This window comes from Manis pentadactyla, chromosome 16 (genome assembly GCF_030020395.1).
Source record: "Manis pentadactyla isolate mManPen7 chromosome 16, mManPen7.hap1, whole genome shotgun sequence".
NCBI classification, from domain to species: Eukaryota; Metazoa; Chordata; class Mammalia; order Pholidota; family Manidae; genus Manis; species Manis pentadactyla.
This window is the reverse complement of record NC_080034.1, coordinates 52,588,411-52,606,768: the sequence shown is the minus strand read 5'-3', so window position 1 is coordinate 52,606,768 and position 18,358 is coordinate 52,588,411. Positions and strand designations below refer to the sequence as shown.

Sequence of the window (18,358 nt, the reverse complement as noted above, 5' to 3'; positions counted from 1 at the left end):
CCCGGTGGAAAGAACACAACCACCTGGGCTGGCTCGCTCCCCGCCGCCTCGGGAAGGTCGGCGGGACGGCGTCGGCCAGCGCCGATGCCAGCAGAGCCCCCAGCGCCCGGCGTCCCGCGGGGCCGACTCCGGCCTCCGCCCGGCCGCAGGCTCGGCGACGAGAGCTCAGGCAGCCCGGGGAGCCCGGGGCGGAGGGCGGGGCGGGGCTAGGGCGCGCGGGGGTGGGGCTCGGGGGCGGGGCCGGGGCATCCCGGGGGCCGCCGCCCGCGTTGGGGGCGCGCCGCCGCTTCCGCCGCCCGCCGGGGATTCCCCGGGGCTGGCGCGCGGGGAGGTCCCTGTGCGCGCGGGTACAAGAGGGCGGCGCCGCCCGCCGCGCCACTGGCCGGCAGCCCCAGCCATGCCTCGCGGCCTCCAGCTCCTGCTCCTGAGCTGCGGTAGGGCCCGGAACGCCGTCGCCCGCGGCCCCCAGCGCATCCCCGTTGCTCGCGTGCTCACGCCGCTCTCTCTGTCCCTCTTGCAGCCTGCAGCCTGGCGCCCGCGACGCGGGAGGTGGAGGTGGCTTGTTCGGAGGATGTGGAGTTGCCCTGCCCCGCCTCCTGGGACCCGCAGGTCTCCTACACGGTCTCCTGGGCCAAGGTAAGCGCGGCGGGGCCCGCGGGCGGGGGTTTCGCCGGCTCAGGATGGTGTCAGCGGGAATCGCTTCCCTTTGGCTGGCCACCCTCGGGGGGCCGGGAGTCGGGGGGCGTCTACCGCACATGAACTGGGAGTACGCAGTCTTCCGACAGCCTCCCGACCCTCGCCTCAACCCCGTAGGCATCCGGGTACAAGGCTGACTTAGATTTTGTTCCCCTCGGACCTCAATCCTCTCCCAATCCCTAAAGGTAGCCTGAGATGAATGGTGCTAATAATACGTTTTGCAAGCGCGAACTGCTTTTTTGGATTAATTCTGGAGGCCACCTGTGGTTGTGGTCAGCAGGCCACACAGAAAGCAGGGAAAGCTGCACGCTGGACAGGAAAATGTCCCCGGACTGCGGATTTCTGGTGGTGTGTGGCTGTGATGTCCATACATTTTTGGGAGTGGACAGTTTGAGGAGTGAAAGAGGCGTTTTAGGCTTGTTTCATAGGTGGACGTTATCTGTCAGTCATCCCCTTTCTGGGTTATCCTCCCAGGGCCCCCTCCCTTACCCTTGGCCGCTCTGCCCTCTGGCAGTCCTGAGAGGTCCAGCAAGAAGGGCTTCTGGGAGGGTGCGAGAGGCGTCCACGCCTGTGAGAAAACCGTCGCCGTCCCTGTTGTAAAAGGATCGAGTTGCACGGAAGCTTTTTAAAGTCTTCCTCTCAACTGGAACATTTTCAGGTTCTAAGATTGCGCTTCTGGGGGCACTGCAAAGCCAGGCAGCCACTGTTGGCTGCCACTGCCCTTCGCTCACCTCCTTTAATGAGCCCTTAGGTACACTGAGTACGGTTCTGCTGCCTTGGAGCACTCACTGTAGGGTGTCTGAAAGGAGCTTTGTTATTGTTCCTACTTCATTTCCATTTTATTCAGTATGGGATGAGGGAACACAACGATCCCAACATTGTTCTCATACTAAAAACAATAGTGTTTAAACCAAAATATTGTAAAACAGTATTTGAGTACTCTCAGTATGCCAAGCTCTGCGGTAAATACTTACATACATTATCTGTTTCAGTCCTTCCAATGGACCTAAGAGATCAGTAGTCCTGCTATGCCTGTTTTACAGATGAGGAGACTGAGATTTAGGGAGTGAAATGACCTTTTCACTGTTACACAGAGGGCTAAATGGTGGAGTTGGTATTTGAACCAAGCAGTCTGACTCCACAGCCTGAGTTCTTTCTTAGAGGTCTACCTTGATATCTCTGTTTTCTACCTCAATTGCTTAAAATAGAGAAAATAAAGGTGTCCTTGGGCTAGCCAGACAGGGAGTTAGTTGTCTTAAAAGGGGAAAACATGAAATCACTGTTCCTTCCAGAGTGACTTAAAAAAGAAAACAACATTATTATCCCAAGAGGAGTAATTAAAAAGTGGTCATGAAATAAGTAGATGAAATTTCAGACTGTAAACTTCACACAGTTGTCAAGTTAAATCTTGCACAAGGTCGTTTGGAGTGATGCAGTAAGCCATAGCAATTAGCCTTTGGCCTCTCCTTGGATGTCAGCTGGTGATGTAACTATATAATGTATGTGCTTATTTACTGAACGTGGTTCTTGCATGATATACCCTGAAGGTCTCTCAAAACTCTGCTTGAAAAAAGCAAAGATAACAGCCTCTTTGGCATTCTCTTTTTGCTGCTCGTCCGTGGAATAGGGTCACTGAACAATCACACCATAGTTATTTTTTTTTAAGAAGTAATCTGTGATTGAATAGTGGTGGATCCGAGAGCTGTGCTACGCCAGTAAATGAATCAGATACCTCCAAAGTGATATGCATTGGTTCTTCAAGGACTTCTTAACAGGTCTCAGCATATTCTGTACATATTTATTTTCCAGTTCAGCAATTATATTTTTGCATTAACTGTACTTGTACAACAAAAATGGATAGAGTGTCCTGGAAATAAGGCCAGTGGTGAAATACTGAAATACTTTGTTTTACAGAATATAAGCATCTGGTCATTTTTTACCCACAAAGTTCTTGTAAAATGTTTCAATGAAGCAGAGAGGTAGCTGTAATATGAGTTTAAGTCTGATAACCACAGCCCGCCTAGCTTGTGTTGTCTCCCTGCATCACCACTTGTGTGGTTTGTAAGGCTTTGCACAGTTGCGGGCTGTACCCTGGTTAAGAAAGATGAGAGTCCTTTGGAGGGGGGTGGATCTCAGCATCCACCAGACTGAATCACATGCCTTGTGCATATCACAATTACGGTTATAATGGCTCACAACATAAAATCCCACTTACCGCCCAGTTCTCTGGCACCACAGGATATCCTGCCACAGTCCAACTAGCACTGAGCCTTTGTGACACCCAAAGACCCATAGAGACCATGGACCTTTCTTTGGACCTTTTACCAAAATACTCAAAGCAGGCAGCATCCCATTAGTGCTTGTAACATTAGGGTGAGTTGGGAAGAAACAGCTTCCATTTTATTTTCTGTGTTTCAAAGGTACAGTGAGAGGGAGCTGGAGGGGGCTAAATATAGACTGCACAGGGGGTCAGAGGTGGGGCCAAGACTGGGCAGAGATAGCCCATTTCCAGTGGACCCAACTCTTCTTTGGACTGATGTCCTCCCAACTGGGAGCTGACACTGGGTCCTGTTTTGGTCCTTTCCTGTATAGTACCTGTTAAAGACAGAGTGGGCGATGGAGAAGAAATAGAAAAGTTGACACAGCAAATCCATCAGGATAGTAGTTAGGTTGAGCTTTCAAAGTGGAGGGTAGATTGCGGTTGTTTGGGTGAGGTATTTTAAGGGAATATGCAAACAATTTGTCTAGCGCTCTTTTTCCATAGAACAGTGAGTGTCACAAACAAGGGCACAGCACACCCTGGTGTCTGCCGGGAGTAAGGACATCCATTGGAGGGCTCTATCTGTGCTTCATGCTGAGCATCCTGCACTCACACTCTTTAGTGAAGCTGCACTAGGTTTGGAGGGACAGGATGACATGGATGAGAGGGTTTGGGCTTGGTGACAGTCACCATTAATATAATGGGTGTTACTGATCGGGGAGATAGAGTCCCATCTTGTATCACGCTAGGAACACTGACCGCCTATGCTGATGCATAACGAAAGAGGACATAGAGGGTCATCTTTGAATGACACTGTGGGGGTGAAAACAGAGAAGTGTCACAAGACAAGTGCCCTTGATAGATGTTTTCCAAAGGAAGGGAGAAAGGGGAAGTAAGACTGTAATTTCAGAGAATAGGTCAGACTTGAAGTTTATAATATTAAGAAGAACCCTGGCTGTGGCAGGTCATGGGCTATCCCATGGATGAAAGGAACTGCCGGAGAACAGGTTAATGACTTGCATGAGGCTCCTTCAAAAGTTCAAGGATAGTCACACGCAGATCTTGCTTGTTCTTGGTTTGTTAAGAAGCTGTTTTCCATGTGTATTACTTAACTACTCAGCAGAGCTGTATTTTTTGTCTCTGTCATCTTGAGTGATGAGCCATAAAGCAACAGGGCAGTAAGGAGAGTAGAGTGCGTTAGTAGGGGCTGCTGAATGGTCTGGGCAGATGTGATCTGTAGGGCCACAAAGTCTGATGGACTCAGGAAAGAGCCAGTGCATACCATGCCCTGTACTTTCTTGATTCTAGAATGCCCTCTGTTGTGAGATAGATTTAAGAACATGTCTTTAGGAGGAAAAAGGAAACATTCCTACTTTAAATAGGGAAACACTGAAATGTGAAAACAATGTGTGTGTGTGTTCATATCAAAGAAAAGTCATACCATCCTCATTGGCACCTACACTACTTGACCCAATTAAATCACTTTTATGGGCTTTACATTCAAATTGTGAAAGACACGAAGTCAGTCTTCAGATGTCTGTCATATTTACACTTTGATTATTTAGTAAATGCTTCTATGTCCCAGATGTGTGCCAAGTCCTGAGCTTCATATTGGCCCTTTCAAGGTCAACATGGGACCTTGCCAGATGGCCCTTATGAGCAGAGCATGAATAAAGGAATTCACAAGCATTTCTGGGAGCCAGTGGGTGCTAGTGATCTATAAGGGAGAATTATATGGCAGGGGCATAATGTTAGAGGTACAGTTAGGAAGTGGGCTGAGAACACATTGTGAAGCCAAACTGTAACAGCTTGAACTTTATCCTTTCAGCACAGCAGCACACAGTGAAAGTTTTTAAGCAAAGAGGATGACATAATGAAAAATATGTCTAAAGAAAAGCATATTTCTAGTGGTGAAGGGCAGAATATGATTCATCCTAGAAGATGAGTTTCAGAGGGAGGCTTTATTCATTCACAACAGCGAAACTCCCATCAGGTTAACTCAACTCAGATTGAACACATTTATGGATTTCCCTTCCCTTCCCTCTGGGTCACCAATCCTGTCCATGGGGTCCTACAGAGGAGTGAGCAATGCGGAATGTGGCTGCCTCCAAAGGGCTGTAACTGTGTCTCAGCCAGATGACAGTGGGGGATCACTGAGATTTTTGAACGATGATGAAACAGTGCAAAGTTCCTTAAATCTTGCAGTTTGAGAGAGGGTGGGGTGGAAGAATGCAGCTGAGAGTTAAGTAGAAAAGAACAAAAACTTATTTTCCACGAATAAAAGGGGGAACCTGGATCATGTGAGGCTATATTATCTTAGTTCAGCACTTGGTTATGTCACTGCACAAAGAGGAGGAAGTTAGGAGAAGGTCAGTGACGTAGGGAGGGTTTCCGGAGGGCAGGGCTAAAAAAGAGATCCATTACCTAGAAAAGTGTTCCTCCATCTAAAAATGTTTCCATAATCCATTCCTGGCTACTCTTACAATAACCCCAGATTTTCTACCAACAGCCGTAGCTCAAACCAGAGCAAAGTAGTTCCCCCTAAGATCCCCTTGCACCCATAAACATATGTTTGGTTTTGGTTTTTGCACAGGGGTGTTCTTGGGTAAAATTCTGGTGTGTGTGACATGCAGTACTGGTACAGACTTACAACCCCACGGCTTGTCAGTATCACTTGGTGTTTTTGTGGAGCACCAGCCCATCTACTATATACCCTTGGTAGTTGTCTAGGATTATGGGTTCAGGTGGGGAAATATTATGGGAAAAGAGGACTCTACTTGCCATAAACAATTCATAATCACTGTGGACCAGATTCTCTGGGTCAGATCTGGAGCTCAAAGGTTCTGAATCAAATCAGACCCTAATGTCTCATTCCCCAAGGGTGGGGAGGCATGTGAGCCTGAGGCAAGCGGGCCTGGCCCAGAGGCTGCAGCCATGTGGAGGCGGCCACAGTAATTTATGGGGCGGTACAGGTGTCTCTGTCTGCCAAGACTGTTTCAGTTGTGAAGTGATTTTAATCCAGTCAAAACTAGCTTAAAGAAAAGGGAACATATTGGCTTATGTAACTGAAATGGAAACAAATTAAAAATCAAAATACAGCTCCCATTTCAGTTATGGCTGGTGGTGCGGGTGGAATTGTGTCCCACAGAAAGATAAGTCTCAGTCCTAATCTATAGTATTTGTGACTGTGACCTTATTTGGAAATAGGTTCTTTGCCTCCTTAATCAAGTCAAAGTGAGGTCATACTCGGTAGGGGGGTCCCTAATCCCATGACTGGTGTCCTTAGAAGAGAAACCACAGACACAGACGCAGACGTACAGGGAGAGCACCAGGAAGAGGCAGAGATGGGAGTGATGAGTCCGTAAACCAGGGCTTGCTGGCAACACCAGAAACTAGGAGCCAGTAATGGAGTGCATTCTTTCCTAGAGCCTTCAGAGAGAACGTGACCCTGCCAGCAATTTGATTTTGGACTTTTGGCCTCCAGAACTGTGGGAAAACACATTTCTGTTGTTCTAAGCCACTCAGTTTGTGGTGCTTTGTTGTGGGAACCCCAGCAAGCGAATACAGCTGGATTTAGAGGTTTATGAAGATCCCTGGGCTTGGTATCTTTCAGTCTGTCTTTGAGCTCTTCCTTTCTTCTTGGTTTTTTTTATCAGCCTCCACATGGCAGTAAGACAGTGCCTGATAACTGCAGACTTGTATAACCTCCAAGGGTCAAGTGCAAAGGAAAAGACTGTGTCCCCCTTCTAATATCTCAAGAAATGTCGGATGATATTTAATTGGCTTTGATTGGGTCTCTGGTCACGGATGTCTGAGTTAGGGCTGGAGTCACTTGTGCCTCCTTTAGAGCCAGATGTCATGCCCTCTGGACATGAACTCAGAGCACATAAGGGTGCTCCTTTCAGATCCAGCAAGACCCATAAAATGCTAGTTGAAGAAGAGCTGTGGGCATGAACAATGCGTGGTCTCATGTTGCCTTCACATCCCAGTTCTAAAAGGCTTTGTCACAGTATTATGATGTTTAGAAAATTCACGATGTTGTGGATATTTTGGAGACAGTGTAGGCAGAAAAGTAATTTCTCTCTGGAGCAGAGATTGGGATTTCTACAACTTTGCCAGACAGGAGACAAAAAGCCTCAGCAGTAGGGAATGACTGATGGGTGGGTGAATGGAAAACTTTCAGACATAACAATTCCTATTATCAACATCACCAGTTTTAAAGCACTTGTATGTGTTTTCTCCTTAAATACTTAAAATAACTCCATGAAGTAGGTAAGGTAGTCACAGATGAGGAGATGTACTCGAAGCTGAAGTGATTTTCCAAAGATCCCTCGCTAACTGATGGATAAGGTGGGACTTGACTTCAGCCTTTTTGATTCCAGAGCTAGTACCCATCTAATTCGCTCAGTGTTTCTAAAGTTCACTCATTCATTCAGCAAATACTTTCTGAGTTCCCGTGATCAGGGAACTATTGAGAATGCTGAATGAAACCTTGGCTGTGCAAAAAAGGGAGTAGTAACATTTTTAAGGCTTTCTGTGTAACTGACAGACACTGAGCTGTACTGTCCACAAACCCCATCACAGGTATCTTCACACCAACTTTGTGAGATATACTTACCCCCATCTCAGTGCGACAGACAAAGCCTGATAGCCGTGCAGCTGGCAGAAGGCAGAAGTAGCCGTGGTAGGGCTGGGGTTTGGTTCCGGGGCTGTCCAGCACCAAAGCCTGTGCTCTTAATTATGTTGCCTCTGCCATACTCACAACTCTGTTAACAGCCGTAAATCCAACTTTGTCTGTTAGACCCAGTAAATTTCAAAGTGGAAAATCATTTCTCCAATAAAACTACACTTAGAAAAAAACGATGTTAATGCTCATACGTTCTACCCTCATTATGACATCAACCTCTGAGCCAAACTAATTTGCACATTATAAAGAGCTCTTTTTATGATGAATGGGGATTATATTGGCACTTTAATTGAGTTAGAAACCAAGGTACGTGAAAGTGAGTGCACGACAAATGTAATACAAAAAAGCTGTTCAGTGTGATCGGAATATTTCAGATTAATTTAACACCACCTTTAAATGCTTAAAGTCCATACCTTTAAATGTGTTTAATTAAATTCTTGGATTAAATATTTTGATGTGTATATCTGTACACACATTTTGCCCTGCAAAAAAAACTCTTCCTTTTCTTCTAATTAGTTTCCTATCACATTCTGAACAGATCTCATGTATGAAAAATTTGGATTTCAAGTTTGTGATCAAAATTCTTGTTTGCTGTAGGAATGGAACTGTCACCCTCTTACGTTCTAATATCACTATCTGGAAGGTTAGCATATATTTGGGTAAATTTATGTAAACTTAAAAAAATCACTGTCCACAGCAGAGAAATATTTGACCAAAATAATTGGTTCCATTTCTGCCATATTTAATTATTTATTTGATTTCTTTCATTCTAATTCAAATTTGTGCATCATTTAAAAGAAGAAGTTACTTAATTCACATGCCCTTAAAATTAGTACTTGTATTTGCTTGATCTAGTATTCAGCAAATTAGAGAGTTTATTTTAATTTAGGGCTTGTAGTTTCCTTAAGGTCAAATCCATTTTAGAGAAGGAATATGTTATTTAAATTACTTAGTCAAATTGGGGACCTTGAGAAAAACCAGAAAGTCCCTAGGCTTTCTGGAAATGAGATGTCCTACATTCTACCCTTTTCTAATTCAATAAAAAAGATAGGATTGTCAGCATAAGAGTTAATGCATGGAATTTGGATTTTTCAAACATAATTGGGACAAATGTTTTGGAGAATTAATTTGCCCAAATCGTGTTGTGGTTTAGCATACTACAATATTAGCATTGTAAAGTGTGCGTTAAGTAGTTCCCGTCAATTATGCTTGGCTGTGAATGAATCCAAGGGTGCCTTTTGTTATAAATTACTATTTCCTAAAATGCTTTTGCAGAGAAGCAGTGAAACACTTTCAGATTTGGAACGTTCAAAGAACCACTCTTGCCAGTGGTTGATTTTGAGCCAGCACAAATGCTTATGAGGACTCATAAAACAAAGCAAAGTTGAGGCTGGCCCAGTTGCTGTTCCTCCATTTTCCTCCCACTGGAATCCCCCTTTGGTGCTTGCACACGGTTGCTTCTGCCGCAGCTGACTCACCAGATACCTCAGTGTGACAGCTGCTTGCCTGCCAAGTTGAAGATAATGGTTTGGACGTTTAACTAGAGAGTCTCTTGTCATTGCTAGTGCCCACTCCTCCCATTCTGAGCATGCAACATTAACATAAGAACTACATCTATTTTTGCAGCTGTAGGTAAATCCTGGATTCCCCAGATGGGATCACAGGAGAAGATATATCTTAAAATGGCAAAAAGAAGGCAGAAGAGGCATTATATATACCTACAGCTTGAAGCTAGAGGGAGTTTATATTTTCAGGTGCCTTGCATGAATGTACAGAAGGTTCCTTTCCCTGTAGTTAGTCATCAGGCAAAGAGAGCTGTTCATTACTTTGGCAAGAATTCCCAAGTTAAGCCAAGTAGCTCTCAGTTCTGTTGGTCTTTCAGGAAGACCCAGGAAGGGGCCTTTGGAGGATGACCCCATGAGAATTGAGATATTTTGCCATGATCGCACTGGCGGCTGTGGTGGTTTAGTCAATCAGTTCTGCAGGTCGTTTTGGAGTTCTTTGCTTCGCCTATGTGTGATCCTGCTCTCTGTCCTCAGGGTCTCGCTCTGTCTTTGGCCATTGAAAATAACTAGAGACCTTTTATAGGAAATAACTGGAGGCTTTGCCAGAGGTCCATGGAAATCTGGCCACCCAGCCACTGCCAGCCACTGGTCACCTGCACATGCATGCTCCAGCAGTTCCCAGCAGCCAGCAGGTCAGCGGAACCATCCTTATGGAAATAAGCTTGATCGTTTATATATCCTCCAGCCCCAGAACTATTCACAGTTTTGATACTGACTTTCACCCAGACCTTTCTGAATTTAGGGAAGCGTCACTGTGTGGGAGGGGAGGCCCCCAAGGAGAAAACCAGAGATAATCGCAAAACAATTCTTGCAGCCAGGTTTCTATCTTTTCAGATGCAGGGATTTAGCAAAGCAGAGAGAAAGCTGAGTGGGACACATTTGGAGGTTAATTCAGAAAAGAAAAGTAGGACGAGACACCATCATGGAGACTGCGGAGACTAAGCTGAATTGATTAGTTCAAACTGGCCTTAGGGGGTTGGGGGGCATCTTGGAATAGATCGGCCCTGGTGGGTCCCAGGCACCTGACCTGTCAAAAGTTCTGGGTGGGAGGAGCACCTGATGACGCTGCAGTTTGCCCTTTAATTAGGCTTGAAAAGGGAGAAATTGGGCTAAATTAGATGTTCTCTAAGTTAAGTGATGTCTTTAGTTTCTTCTAAGGTTCCTTGACCACAAATCTTTTTTTTTTTTTTTTTGCTTTATTTTTGAACACTGAAAGCTACCCCCTCTGTAGATCCTTGATTATTTAGGAAGGAACATTTCAACACAAGGAGACTGTCAAGAAATGGGATTTATGTTCATAGACTGGGCCTGAGAAAAGCCTTTAGTCTTAGCCCAGTGTGCTGGGAGTGAGGGGAGCAGGGCTTCTTGCAGGAACCGTAAATCTGCCACCAGATGTCTCTGCAGCCCACTCCGCAGGAATGCCAACGGGAAGCGGAGGCTGGGGGAGCGGGAGCCTGAGCCGGCTGCTGACCTTACGGTGTATTCCCCACTTCATGAATTAGGCAGAAGCCACTGAGGGTGTGTGTTTCCCTAATTCCTTGGTTATTTATTTCCCTGCACTGATTCCCATTTGAAAAGTGGGAGAGGAGTCGTAGGGTGCTCCCAGAACAGGAGCTTAAACACCAGCAGGTGCACCACCAGGAGCTGTGAACCTGCTCATCCCTGAGGTGGCTCTTTAGTGCTATTACAGTGCTGGGGACGGGTGAGGAAGCCACTGGATCCCAGGGTCCCTGATGGTCCCCAGCCACTCAGCAAACGGCTGGGGGCTACCCATGAGTGCTGAAAACAGTGACTCATTTTACTCTGTACAATTTTAGAAGATTGAAAACATTTTAGTGGAGGGCCAATGGGGAAGTTAATTAGACAAATTAAAAAATATATTTGGGGAAAAAGAGAATTGGTGTGAGTGCAGTGTGGGCCTAATCTTTGGAGTCGGAGATGATGGGAAGACCCCACCAATTTGATAAAAAGGATCGCTCCGGAAAGGAAATGAGCCAGGTTAGTTTGGCATCCTCCCCAGCCAGGCTGGTCTGCCCCATGTACAATGATGTCAGCTGTGACTGTCCATCCAGGTGCATATTTGGTGTGACTTCCAAATGATCTGACACAGGAAATCTCCACATGCCCCACTGCCAGCTGTCTTCCTGCCTCGGTAGAGAGAGAAAGTGGTACCTCCTGCTGTGTGTGGGGTGACCACAGGGATACACCGCCCCTGAAGATCAGGGGCCTGTTTACAAGAGACATTGCTCCTCTGCATTCACGGTTTCTCACTGAATTGTCTGCCAATGATTTAACAGATTTAGAAACTTTTCCAAATAAGAGGCAGGGATACAAAAATCAGTATCAGTCAATGGGTGATCGTTTCTGAAGAAAAGAAGAGAACACTGAATAGAGAACAACCAACGACGAAATGTGATTCGCGCCCCTGATCACATGACCACTGCCGGCATCATCGTCACTAGCAGTGCCGTTTCCTTTATGCAGAGCAGAAGCTGGGATGCAAAGAGTCATAAATGCAGCCCTGCTCTTACTCCAAAAAAGATGGAGCTTTAAAGAATTTTCATAGATTCTTTCCTCCTCCACCAAAGGTCGCACCTAACACACAGTATCTTGTTTTACAAAAAAGGAATGGGTTTTATGGAAGCAAGTGGTAGAACCTTGACACGGAGGCCCGGTGTCTGCGGTCCTGTCAGTAGGTCATGATGGGATGGGATGCTTTTTTAACAGCTTACAGAGGCCGGTGAAGAGAGGATCAGAGTGCGCCAGCAAGGCGGGCACTATCCCCAGAAGGAGCACAGGCGCTCTGTAGAGGCTGCTGCTGGGATGCTGTATTCCCTGAAGATCCAGAACGCTACCAGCTGCAGCTCGGGGACGTACAGGTGCACTCTGGAGGGGCCCGGAGGGCGGAGGAACCCAAGTGGCACGGTGATCTTGAAAGTGACAGGTGAGGTGATGGGCTGCCCTGTTTTCTTCTTTTGAAATGCGTGCACACTCTCTATAGGTCCTAAAATCAGTCCTCTCAATCAGAGTATGACTCAGAAGCTTTGGATCACATCTGTGGCTAAAAGCTAAATTCTGCTGTCAAAACTTTTTCTGCTTTTTTCTTTTCTTTCCTTCTCTTTAAATAAGGATAGATGTACCCCAACCTCGCTTGGGCTGATGCCACATATACCCAAACAACTGACTTGGCTGTTGTTTATTCATGTAAGAGTCCACTGGAGCAAATGGCAAGCATCCAGGAATAAGAGAAACTGTATGGTCGGAATACATCATATGATTGTATAATAATCTGCTCACCTGGGGCTTTCTGACCTGGCCTCAGGGAGCTGCTTCCTATTTCCACCTTTTTCACATGAGAACACCATTCCCCTCCCACTTTGCAGTGACCGAATTTCCCAGCATCTTCACTCAGGCCAAAGAGAAAGGGAACATCGAGAAAATAATGTTCCAGTGGCAGAAGTAATACCAAGGTTTGAGCCTTAAGACCAGAATTATCTCCTTAGATGTTTTCCATAACTTTTGTTTAATGTGGCTTCAAATATGCCTGACATTTGACTTTTGCCCAACTCTTATTAGTAGCTGAGGCTTAAAGTGGCAAACATGTTGTCGTGGAGTCCCTCATTTTGTAGAATAGCTACTTTCTCCTTTTGGGTATTTCAAAGGAATCTGACTGTAATATTCCAATACTCACAAGAACATAGTCACTGTGTAGGGGTCGGTGTTTGGATTTGGTTCACTGTTACACACACACACACACACACACACCTTACACCTTTCTCAGTCTCTGGCCTTTTATACTGCTTTGTCTGTCTTCACTGCATTTACTGCACCTGTTTTGTTCTCTGCTGTATCCTGGTACACAGTAGGCCCTCAGTGAATATGATTCACAGGATGAGAAATGACAGCAGCCTTGCAGGGAAGAACAGAGAGAGCATACGGGGAGCAGAGAGGAAATGAACAGAGAAGGGCTGATTTTCTTTCTTTGCAAGACAATGTTGTCCACATTGTGTGGTCAGAGTCTAGAGTCATTTGGATCTGGTTCAATTGTTAGCCATGCTACTTGTTAGCGTGTTACTTTGGGCATATCTCTGATGAACTTGAAATGTCTATTCTCTCATGTCTGAAATGGGGATCATGGTATCTACACTGTAGGCTTGTGGTGAAGGCTCAAAGAGATAGCACACTGAGAGGCCTCGTGCCCTGCCTGGGGTAGACCGAGCACTGCATAAATGCTGGCAGCCATTAGGACAGCGGCTCTCATCCCTTCTTTCCCTGAGTCGCAAACCCCTGTGAGAAGCTATCCATCCCTACACTCTTGCATGAAATTGTGGATCCAGTTTCAGGGATCACTTGTGCTCTTGAGGCCGACTGATGCCCCAAGGGAAGAACTCCCTCTGGTCACCTGCACAAAACCCTCTCCTGCCAGGGGGCCTTCCAAGCAGACTCAGCAACCTCGCTTCCCCGAACAGCATGTTGATGCCGAGTGGAGAGAGGCCGTCCCTGCCAGGTCCCTTCATGGGCTGATGGCATCGCTCTTCCTGCCCTTGTGCTGCAGCCCCAGCCTTCAGCAGCCCCATAGGGAGCTGCTCTGCACCCACATTGGCTGCCGGCCTTGGTGGAGGGACTGGAATGATTGTACAGAATGTGCTGGCTTCCTTGGTAATAGGGAGGCTCCTTTGCCTCGCTTTATTGTCCCCAGGCCTCCTGAGTGGGGGAGCCAAGCCTTCTGCACAGTACTGAGGAAATTAGACAATGTGCAGGTTAGCAAATGGGGCATATCTTCTGTGAAGACAAAATAAAGCCAGGAAACACCCGGCATTTGCAGTGGAGACATCAGGGCCCCTGGCTTAGTGTGGACCAGACTCCTGGCTCTGCCATCTGCCTTCATCTCTCAGCCTCTCTGAGCCTCGATCCCTTCACGTGTAAATGCGACTCTCAGCCCTCCTCTGAAGGTCAGCTGAGATGCTGTGTGTCCGCCCCTTGCGGAGCTGAGCACAGAGTGGGAGTGTGCGCTGGCCACTGCCCCTGCTGTGATGCCGTCATTTCCATCGCGTTTCCTGATGACACAGGCCTGGTGGGGGGAAGGCAGGTCAGGCTTTAAAAAGCTGGAGCAAAGCATTCTTAGCCTTTTGTCATGGTAGAAAAGTCCTGTTAAATGGCTTCACATTTCACTCACGTTTTCTTTAAGGATGCCCTAAGGAGCGCAGAGAGGACACTTTTAAGAAATACAGAGCTGAGATCGTACTGCTGTTGGCTCTGGTCGTTTTCTACTCGACACTCATCATTTTCACTTGTGTAAGTATCTTTTACAAACCTCTGTTATTATGAAAAGATCACCTGGGGCGCCAACCCGAATCTGTTTTGCAGATAGTCTGAACAATTTGATAATGGGGAGAGATGTTAGTCTCTGAACTCTGGATGGGTTGAGGCCCCCGGCCTGCGAGAATCATTACAGGAAGCCCCCAGCTTCTTTCTCAGCTTGTGGCTCTGCGCCGAGCCCTGTGGAGAGAAAACAGTAAGAGATGTGGAGGAAGTGTGAGATGCCAGGGCATCCTAGCAGGGCACCAGAGGTCCTTGTAGTTACAGTGGTAGAAAGTGCAGCACTGACCACCCACCACCTGGGCAAAGGCACCTTCTTCGTGTAGACAGGTGAACAAGGCCAGTCACCCAGGGTAGGTCAGTCTCCTCACCTGCCCTTGAGCTGTTTCTTCTGAGGGCTTCTCCCCTTGTATTTTTGGATTTCTACCTACTGCTTGAGAATTAACCCTGAGAAGCCAGAGCAGGAGGTGCACATGGAGTGTCCTGGATTGGAGGGTGACTGGCCAGGGTGTGGACGTCCCTGACATGCCTTTGAACTATTGGGAGCTGAGTCAAGCCTAAAGACCTGGAGCCCCTGTCTGGATGGCTGCTCACCTGGGTTGCCCCAGGTTATGGGGGAGCAGGGCCAGCTCTGGGCCTGACCCACTAGGAAGTGATTGGTCCCGTGTGTCTCCCTACCACCAGGAAGGGCTGGCTACTTAGGGACGGGACAGGTCTCACCCAGGAGCTACCCCCAGGGCTGGTTCCTGTCACTCACTGTGCCCCTCTCTCTACATACTTGCTTTTCTGGCCATGTTCTCATCTCTCTTGTTACTATATTAAACATAAGTCAATCAAAAGACCCTAATGAGTACCTACTATATACAAGGCATTAAACTAGGCATTGTAGGGTATATAAAAAAGTATAAGACATGATTCCTGCCCTCAAGGACCTTACAATTGGGTTGTTAGGGTTATTTTCACATAAAAAGATAATTAGAATCACTGGGAAGTAAATTTAAAAAATGACTGACTTTAGTTTCTTGTCAGCAAATGTCTGTTTTCTGTGGGCACTGATTTTTCTACCCAGCTAACTAACAGTAGGGGCTTGAAATGTCTGTAATCAGGGCATCTCAGTCACAGTTTGGAGACAGCAGTGAGATAGTCCGAGCTCACCGTAGCGTGCGTGAGCTAGCCAGTGTCATGAAGCCTTCCGGTGAGCTCTCCAGCCAGTTCTTAGTGAAGGGAGTTTAAATCAAGGCTGACAACCGATATGGTTTTCTAATTATTCACTTCTCAACTTACCTCTTTTCTTTTATATTTCAGAAGTTTGCACGACAGCAGAGTATTTTTCCAGATTTTTCTAAACCTGCCATGGAACGAGCTTTTCTTCCGGTCACCTCCCCACATAAGCAGTTGGAGCCAGTGGCTCTCCGCGAGACAGAGGCGGCATGAGCAGCATCTCTGCAGGTTCTTCCTTCCAGAGTCGAGGGCTCAGTGATACGCCGCTGGACAAGGAAAGAGTGAGCCCCACACTGAAGAGGACATCCTTCCTGTGACGTCCTTCACCTGACGGAAACATCTGAGAGTGAATCCCACCCCACGTTGTGTGAGCAGGACTTTGAAAACCATAACGTGACCACGTAGCATGAGGCCACCTGGCAGGAGCTCTCCAGGGCAGCCACTTCACAGCTCTCTTCTCAGCATCTTATTCAGCTATCTGGTCAACCTTGTGGAAGTTGTCTCAGTCATGTAAAAGCTTTGGTGAGATGCAATTGGAAAAGGGTCTTGGAAAATATGAATGCCCAGAGCTGGCCCCATGATAAACCCTTAAGGACAGCTGCCCTCTTCCACATCTGGGAAACATCTTGGATTTGCTGTGTTTTCTTGTACTGGCCCAGATGTTTTATGCATGGGAGAAATTAACAGGCCAAACTGTGAGAAAATGGGAAATATTTAGTAAACAATTTCCCAGTGCAAAGCATTGCCGTTAGGAGTATGATGTGTACATAGAAATTACAGGTTGATGAACTGTTCCTCAGCAGAGCCTTCTCACCAGGGAAAGACATCCACAAAGAAGCAATAAAGAAGAGTACCACGTTTATTTTTATATCTGCATATACCTGTCAAAGAAGGATTTGTGGTATTTCTCCTTTTGAAATCTGTATCTACAGTTAGCTATGAAGGCTAACTGACAAGCCACTTGAATATGGAGAGAGACACGTCAGAGAGGGGGACAACAGGCTGAAGACCTATCTAGTGACCTTACCAAATGCCAGGCCAGTTCCACAACATGGGTCCCCTGCTGTCCGCTACCGAGCTGTATGATCTTGAACAAGATCCTTAGGGTTTCTGGTTAGTTGTGAACCAGAAGGTTGTTGCATGAAATGACTGAAATAACATATGTGGAAATGCTTTGGAAAAGTGTACAAGTACTATACAAATGTGAAACTCCCGTGGATCATTATCCTTATTATAGTGGTGATCTGGGCACAAGGGGACACCTCTCATTTTTCATGTTTTCCATCACTCCAAACAAAGAAGGCTACGAAGAGGACTTTTCCATAGTCTTCTATATGAGTCCTTTTGGGGAAGTAGGGAGGCCAGCTTAGAAGTCTGTTCTTGAAGCACCAGCCCGAAGTCCTCCAGGACATGGACACACAGGAGCCAGTGGGCGTGGGGAGAAGGGAGTTCACAAAATGTTACGTTGACATGTTGGCAGTTGTTGGGTTTTTCCTATCAAACTTGGCACTCTCCCTACTTGTTTTCCAAAGAGATTTTATCCCTTTAGTGGTGTGTACATTGCCTGCTCTAACATTAGAGAGTAAAAGGGATGCCAACGTGATTTAGTGTTTTGGATTCTTTGTCACGGCTTGCATGTTATTAAATGTATGCATGTCAATAGGGAGTGTTTCGTTCTTTTTTACATTTAAAGCTTTGCATAGGACTGTGGGATAAGTGCTAGGATATAAACAAGTTTGAGACCCAGAGCCCAAGATGAAGTTCTAGAGATGGAAATTGGCTGAGTCCTTCTGGGAGGGCAGGCATTTATGGCAGGTATTATGGAACAGTACCGCCTTCTTCCCAAGGATGTCCCCGAATCCATCCTTGAATTGCCTTGCCACCAGGTAGTACATGACCAGCTTGACCACATGCATGACCACAGGTGGGAGGGATGGAAAGAAAGAGGGCTTCCCCTTCAGAAGGATGTGTGAAGTCAGTGTCTCTGTACCTAGAATTCATGGGGTTTCACTCTAGCTTCTCAAATAGGCCCACTACCCCAAAAATGATAAGGACAACCTAGTACAAATGATTATAATAGTTACCAAAACATCATAGGTGAATCCATTTGGGGAATGGATCTGTAAAGATGAATGCCCAAAAATGTCTGTAAAAGCTATAAACTCTTTCAGTGGAATCAACTCCATTCTCAAATACTTCACCGAAAGTGTTGGGAGACCATTTGTCATGGTAATTAAGAGCTCAGGGAGTTCTTAGCTGGCTTCGGAGCCCATCATCATTTAGGAGCTTTACCACTTTGTGATAGAGGTACTTACTTCTCTAGGGGGGGCTTACCTCTTTAAGCCTCAGTGGGCAGATCTTTAAAATAAGCATAAGAATAGTATTGTATTTTGCCAAATAGGTTTGTTGTGAGGATTAAATGAGAGAATATATCTCATAGCTTAGCCCAGTGTCTGACAAATAAATAGTAAGCCCTTAATTAACATTGGAACAAGAAAGAAGAAAAAAGCTGCAGAAAAAGTGGCAGTGACCGTGAGTGACAAAATGGTTTTGTTGAAAGGAATGAACGGGCATGTGCTTCATGGCCATTAGGATTACAGTACCCAAAAC

At 46.4% G+C, this 18,358-nt stretch overlaps 1 protein-coding gene across 2 annotated transcripts; it reads left to right on the top strand.

Annotated features, from left to right (window-relative positions):
- The first annotated feature begins 269 nt into the window (after positions 1-269).
- Positions 270-17,408, top strand: CD83 (CD83 molecule). 2 transcript variants are annotated; one of them, XM_036891075.2, is made up of 5 exons: positions 270-434; positions 521-636; positions 11,936-12,152; positions 14,397-14,503; positions 15,836-17,408. In XM_036891075.2, the coding sequence occupies exons 1-5, from the start codon at positions 398-400 to the stop codon at positions 15,959-15,961; spliced, it is 603 nt and encodes a 200-aa protein (XP_036746970.1). In that variant the 5' UTR covers positions 270-397; the 3' UTR covers positions 15,962-17,408. The 2 variants fall into 2 exon arrangements, with proteins under 2 accessions (XP_036746970.1, XP_036746882.1); XM_036890987.2 differs by having other exon boundaries at positions 276-434; positions 15,833-17,408.
- The last annotated feature ends 950 nt before the right edge of the window (positions 17,409-18,358 follow it).

Coding starts and splice junctions, on each gene's coding strand:
- CD83 (XM_036890987.2), top strand. CDS start 398: ATGCCTCGCGGCCTCCAGCTCCTGCTCCTGAGCTGCG. Junction 12,153..14,396: donor GGTGATCTTGAAAGTGACAG/GTGAGGTGATGG, acceptor GTTTTCTTTAAG/GATGCCCTAAGGAGCGCAGA. Junction 14,504..15,832: donor CACTCATCATTTTCACTTGT/GTAAGTATCTTT, acceptor TTTATATTTCAG/AAGTTTGCACGACAGCAGAG.